General features: G+C 40.4%; 1 protein-coding gene across 1 annotated transcript in view; it reads left to right on the forward strand.

Moving 5' to 3' along the window:
* VWA8 (von Willebrand factor A domain containing 8) overlaps positions 1-4,490 on the forward strand; it is a 402,889-nt gene extending 398,399 nt beyond the window's left edge. The window contains exons 44-45 of the mRNA XM_011943037.1: positions 607-845; positions 3,014-4,490. Coding sequence (XP_011798427.1) covers positions 607-845; positions 3,014-3,122 — 348 coding nt within the window. The 3' untranslated portion in view covers positions 3,123-4,490. The remainder of the gene's footprint in view (positions 1-606; positions 846-3,013) is intronic.
* Positions 4,491-7,162: the final 2,672 nt, after the last annotated feature.

Below are 7,162 nucleotides of genomic sequence, written 5' to 3' on the forward strand. Positions count from 1 at the left end.
CCGCGGCGTCCGGAGGAGTTTCTTCCACTTTTAATTTCGGCCGACTTCAGTGCCTTCTTCCTCACTTTTTCCCCCGTGTCCAGGTCCCTGTTCTAGGCGCCACGTGTCCCGTCCTGCAGGACAGTTGAACAGACCCTGAAGGGGGGAGTGGGAATGGAGGAGACAAGAAAACACGAGAAATGGAGACAAGACAAATAGCCTGATCAAGTCTCTTTTAATGGTGGCAGTGCAATGCCTTATATAGGCTGGCAGGGGAAGAGGTTGGGCCAGGGCGGTGACGGGGGGCTGGGTTTTCTCAAATTACAATCGCGCATGCGCCGTTAATTGGTATTTTTCCCGAGCACGGAATTGCGCCTGCGCTGTAGGCTGCCTATCTTCCTGGGTGCGAAAAAGGTTGGCGCGCGTGGGAAAAGTTGTTAATGAAGAACCCGGAAATACGCCATCTTGTCTCTGATGATACGGAGCTTAAGCAACAGAAGCCACGGCAATTTCCGGGCCTCATGGCTCCGGACATGTATGCATGCTCATGGTCAGTAGAAAAATAATCATCTTTGTTTAAAAAGAAGTTTCTCACCATGGCTTTTGTGCAACTTCTCTTACCTCCAGACAATGCATGCCCACTCTCAGTTCTGCATGAGTGGGGACCACACGTTAGAAGGGACAGAACATGCCATCAAGGAAATTGTCAAAGAAGAAGCTGATGAGTACTTTGTCATAGTCTTGAGTGATGCAAATCTGTCACGATATGGAATACATCCTGCTAAGTTTGCTCAAATCCTCACAAGTGACCCTCAAGTAAATGCTTTTGCAATTTTTATTGGCTCTTTAGGTGATCAAGCAACGAGGTAAGTGTCATCTGAGCATACAGAAAAGGGCAGGTACAGAGATACTGAATAGCTAACACATGCTGTTTTATAGGCTTAGCACCATGAGAGACAGTGAGGCAGATGGAGGAAAAACAGAAACTAGAGTTGCTAGCCTCGAGGGGTTTATAATCTAGTGGAGGGGATATGTTCTAGCTTTTGTTTGAATGAACAATAATAATTTTAAATTAATTATTTTTTAGTTTATGTTTAAACCAATAATAAATCATTGACACATTGATTTGTCACTAATAAATTGGGTAGTATTTTATACATTTGCCACTTTATGTCAAGGTCCTAAGCTCAGGCTAATCATTTTGTGTTCAAATCATATTAAAAATCATGAACATCTATTTTCCTAGCATAGGAGATAATGTGTGTGCATGTGTGTGTATGTCTATACATATGTAGACATATATATACACACATATGTATTATATCCCCATAGAGACATCGCCTACATATATGCATGCCTGTGTATATATAGGCACACTCACATATATCCCTTCTTACTGCTGGAGAGACAAGGCAGGTGAAACACTTGGCGACAACGTAAGATAATATACATATAGTTAGATACTACACTGAATATACTGAATATTCAATAGAGAATCTTATGATCAGACAATAAATACCAGTGGGTATGATCTGAAAGGAGAGATCTGGAAACACTTTCATAACTCGACACACTAACATTTATCTTTTTGAATTACAAACAGAAAGAGCTCATGGTTTTTCTGTGTTTAAAATACCTGTAAGAAACACAAAACACCAGTGAAAGTAAATCTTAAAAAAAAAAAAAAAAAAAAAAAATCCCTGCCTAAAGCACAAAGGGCCTACGTTTTTGTTATTCCACCCCTTTTACTTGTCATACTCTGTGATTGGAAATGTTTTAGTATCCAAAGTGCTAGCATCTTTTTCTCTTTCTATTCCCTTTGCCTTGCTGCAAGGCGCAGAGTGAGGTTGAGAACAGACTTAATATCATGTAGTTACAGTCATTTGATGACATGACTTTGCATTCTTTGTAGTTTTTACAACTTAGTGCTTTGCATCTTTTAGAACCTCCACATCCTCAAACACAAACTATGCCTTTTCCACCCAGATTTTCCTCAGCATCAGCCCACTATTAGGCAGACAACAAGCTCAACAAATACTAGTTGAGATGAAATGGCTATTTTGTCTTTCTAGTGAACAGATCCTATTTGAATACTTAAGAAAGCACAATAATACCCTTGTGGTTTCCTAGGGAAATGGTCCAACATCCACTGGCAAAAGATATGTTGCAGAATTAGCTGGCTTACCAGGCATGCCAAATATACGATACTACACAGGATGGTTGAATTTTATTAAATGTCATTCCAAAGCCAGACTTCCTGGCACAGTGAAAAGAGGCGTTCTTTTGAAGAGAACTGTGTCTTACAGTTTTGTTGCCTTCAAAATGGCCTTTTGTTCCAAATGATAAATTAGTATTTAAAAAATTATCGTAACTTCAATGACATGTTATTTTTAAGGATAATTCAAATCAAAACCCATTATAAGTTTTTTAAAATTTACTTAAAAATGAGTTGGAAAAAATTTCATAAGCCTGTATAACCTCAGTGTCATTGAAGCAATAATTGGACAATCCAGATCGCATTTCACATTGTGTGATGTGGACCAAAAAAAAAAGAGAGAGGCAAAGAAAGAGAGAAAGAACCACTCAGGGTTTGCCTCGGCAGCGTTTTTAGAGGCCTGTTTTCTAAGGAAGGAAAAGCATTAGAAATACAGTGTGAGGTCAACATATTGACTAGACCCAGGAGGTGAGATGATCCCAGATGAATCCGTAGGGCTCTGTTCTACCAAGAGAATATGAAATACCAAGAAACGGCAGTAAAGAAAGGAAGAAAAGTTTTTCTTTTCAAATTCGCCAACTTTCTCACTGAAAAGACCTTCCTTTCAGTTCCCTGCTTTCGCTGTGTCTTTCCTTGTTGCTCTTCCAAGCCTTTCATTGCTTAATGACAACTAATTCAGTGGTAGGCAGAGAGCAAGGTATGAGAAAGTAAAAACTTCCTGTCCTAAGAAACCATTAGGAGGCTGTGGTTTGCCAGGGCAGGAGGTGGAAGGGAGAGCCATTTACAGGGGTAACTTCCTTTCCCTTTCCATCCTGGCAGGTTGCAGAGAACTTTACCAGCTGGTCGGTCTTTCGTTGCCATGGATACCAAGGACATCCCTCAGATCTTACAACAGATCTTCACCTCCACCATGTTGTCGAATGTCTAAGAAGTGCCCTTCATCACCCTGATGACAGCAGGATTTGAAATAAGACAGGAATCAAGAGTATTCTGAAAAAGAGATACGGATGAAGTAAACCCATGCAGTGACTGGATGATTCCAGCATTCCTGGGTCTTCCTACACTTGCTCAGTAATGAGAATTCAGAAAAGCAGCCAGAAGGAGGCTTGAACATGGAAAGATGCTCCACTGATGAGTTCAGAAGCTCAAGCTAGTTGGCCCGCACTTTATCAAAGGTTGGGGTTAGAGGAAGGTGGTTTTGAGAACTATGTGTTTAGTCTATTTCCAAAAACCTGAGGGGGAAAAAATACTTTGCTTTTGCCTTAACATGTCATCTGGTCACCTAAGAAAAGCGACCCCATCAAGCCGAGCCTTTGGTGTCACATTCTGACATAAGATGCAAAACCCACCAAAATGCTCCTATGCAATAATTATTTTTATTTTCTCCCTGCTCTGTATTGACCAGAAAACAATGATTTTATAATATTTAACCCACCAAAAAGTCCCTCCAACAGCAATATTTTATGAAAGGTTGACTGTTCTCAATAATTTCATTTTCTTGGCCAAAGTCAAAAGGAATCAAAAAATCCTTGGAGTGCTTGCCTTTCCATGTGACTTTTAAAAGGCTCTTAAATAATAAAGAGCAAATGTCCTCTTCTTCTTGCTGCTAGAGTGGGAGGAGAAAGATGTCTTGCCTTAAAAGTTTACTGTTTCTTCTGTTCTTCTAGTATCTCTCAAAAAATTCACAGTACTCCATTTTGAGGTGCAAACTGTAATGCTCAAAATAATAAATGTTTATAAGAAAATTCTTTATTGAGAACATTCATACAAAAATTACCTAAAGCAAAGTAAAAAAAGTAAAATCAAGGTGGTATATTTGAAGTGAATGGTGATTGGAGATTTCTTTAGCTGTAACAAGCAAACAAAAAGAAAGAAAACAACTTTTTTTAAAGCCTCATTCTTTTTTCTGTCAAAATGTACCTTATTCCCACACACTCTTGGACTGACCTTTGTTTTATCAATAGGCTCAATATCACTTTGTTTAAAATCAAATGCTTCAGCAGAAGTCATTCTCTCTTTAACCGTATAATGTAAAAACTCCTCTTCACTATTGATAGCAAAATCAGAAACTTTAGGGCACCAGTGAATTGAAAAACCTGGTCTTATGTTGGAAAACTAAACTTATTAATAATATTATCCTGTCCATCCATATATTTTGAAATTGTACAGGTCCATAATTTCATTTTAATTAATTATAGGAGCGAAGAGAAGATAATACCCATTTGTTCCATCACCCCCTCTCCCTGTCATTAACTATTAAATAAATAAAAGCAATCTGCTTTCCAGCGCAGTACTACCTGGTGAGTTTGCATCATTTTCCTGTTGCTCTAGTCAGACGCCTGCCCCATGTATTGAACCATTCAATGATGCGAACAATTTCAATCCAGTATGTTTCTTTAAAAATGTAATTGCATTCCAATAGTCATCACAACAGCAGCTGGCATTTACTGATTATTTACGGTGAACCAGGTATATGCTAAGTGATTTCATACATTATTTCATTCATCCTCACAACAATGCATGTAACAGAGGTATTTTTGACCTTCTTTTACAGATAAAGAAAGTGAGGCTCAGAGAACTTAGGTCACTTTCCCAAGATTCCTGTTACTAGACCTTTCACTAACTATTCATGGTACCATTAACATCCTCATTTTACAAGTAAAGAAACTGAGGCTTAGAGAAGTTCAAGAAAATAGGCCACGCTCACAGCCAGGCAGGGGCAAAGCTGGGCCTCCAGCCTCCAGGCCCCTTAATGCCTGTGCGTCCCTCATAGACGCCTCTTGCTGCGTCTCACAAATGTACATGTCACACTCCTGCTGCCTTTTTCTCTTCCTTCCAGTGTGGCTTCTCGTCTTGTACCCTGTCCACATTCACAGGGCTGTCTTCCTCTCCCTTTCCTCAGAAAGTATATCTGCCCATATTCGAGCACTCAGAGGTGTGGGGACCGAGGACATGGGACACTGTCGGGGGAACACTTCTAACTGCTCCTTCCTTGCTAGGCACAGCAGTGATCTGAGGAAGTGCCCTTCCAAGTGGCAGCTTAACCCCAAGGAATGCCCCTTAGCTAGCAGGTCACTGCCCCTGAAAGCCTTTGGAAGTGGAATCCAAGGGAGATTAAAGGAACAGCCAACCTTTTAACAAATCCTCCCCATGCATAACTACCTGAAGAAGCAGAAGCCATTTTTTTTTGACATGGAAAGAATGTTCTCAAGTAATTTAATTTACCTTTCTCAACCAGCCAGACATCTTCTGCAATTGTTATTTTTTTTAAAAGCACAGAACTCCTGGCTTTTCTGATTTCTGAAGGGGAAGGATGATGGGGAAGGGGAATTGAGACTGAGAAGATGAAGAGCTTATTTTCACTTCTTGCAATACCTAAGAAGTGTGTGCATTTATTATTAAATGTACTTAATTATAGACCACTCCAAGCTGTTCCCAGGCCCTTCTTAGGGCCAGGACATTATAATAAATGCATTGTGTGCCTCAGGGGGTTCCATTGAAAGGCATCTAACCCCTGTCTCTTTAGTAAGCACATGTAATGCTGAGAAGGTTCATTGTTCCCGTGAGCATCCAGGAGGAATGAATGCCGTGAATAGCTGCAGTATATGATGCATATTCCCCCTAGAATCCTTTGTGTGCCCGACAAAATGACCTCATCACAGATGGGGAGGCTCAGCACAGCCATAAGAAGTGGATCAGAGGGGGAGTACGTGAAGGGAACCCATCAGATGTTTGGAATGAACCACTTAATTCTTTATACTACACTCTTTCCTGTGAACTGTCAGAGGAGGAGAAATCCATCAATGCGGGCAAGATTTTCTCTAAACAAACTCGTGGGCTTTGAAAGCCGTTTGGAAGTGGTTTTCAGTAGACAGCATTGTCATTGTTTCTGAAGGACCAACCCTGGGGGCTTCCACCCTCCCGCCACCTGGCTCCTTCCTGTGCCCCTCAGATCAGGCACAATTAAATTTCTAAGTGAATAAAGCTGGGAGAAACAGACAAAGGGAAGAACAGGAATAGTGGCTTATCTGTTGCATTTCAATTTGCTTCCAGTGATTACAATTATAAGAGATATTCCACAAATTCTAAGCCAGCCTTTCCTGCCTGGACAGCTTGTTTCTGGAATTACATCTTAGGAATAATCAAATGTCAACTTATATTTAATACATTGTACATAGCTTTTTAATCTTACAAAGAAATAAAATGTCCACTTTTATCATTTTTTTTTACAACCAGTGACATACATGGCTTTTAAAAATACTTAAGTCCAATTTCTGGTCAGGATTATATCATAAGGTTCTTTTTCCTTTTTTTCTTCTTTTTTTTTTTTTTGAGATAGGACCTTGCTCTGTCACTCAGGCTGGAATGCAGTGGCACAATCATAGCTCACTGAAGCGTCAACCTCCTGGGGCCAAGAGATCTTCCTGCCTTAACCACCTGAGTAGGTGGAACTACTGGTGCGTGCCACCATGCCCAGCTAATTTTTTTTTTTTTTTTTTTTGTAGGGACAGGGTTTCACCATGTTGCCAAGGCTGTTCTCAAACTCCTAGCCTCAAGCAGTCCTCCCACCTTGGCCTCCCAAAGTGCTGGGATTACAAGTATGAGCCCCTGCAGCCAGCCATGAAAACCTATTGCCTTTTCTTTACTTTTGTTCTAAGACTTGCTATGGCAAAAGTACTGCAGGTAATGGAAAGGAATTCCAATGTTCCAGCTTATCATGGGAGTAATTGCAAACTCTAGGTAGAATTTGTCTGTGGAAAGGAAGTTCTAGACCCTGCTCAGCTATTAAGTACCTGTGTAAACTTGGGCTAATCACTTCTGGGTCTCAATTGAATTAAACCTGTGATTTAAAGGGGTTGGACATGAAAATCCACTGCTCCATTATCTCAAACAGGAAATTGACTTGGTCCCTCATATAATTTACAAGAGCCACACACTTCAGTGCAACTTTTGTCTCCAAAACCCCAC

This window comes from Colobus angolensis, unplaced genomic scaffold (genome assembly GCF_000951035.1).
Source record: "Colobus angolensis palliatus isolate OR3802 unplaced genomic scaffold, Cang.pa_1.0 Scaffold214, whole genome shotgun sequence".
NCBI classification, from domain to species: domain Eukaryota; kingdom Metazoa; phylum Chordata; class Mammalia; order Primates; family Cercopithecidae; genus Colobus; species Colobus angolensis.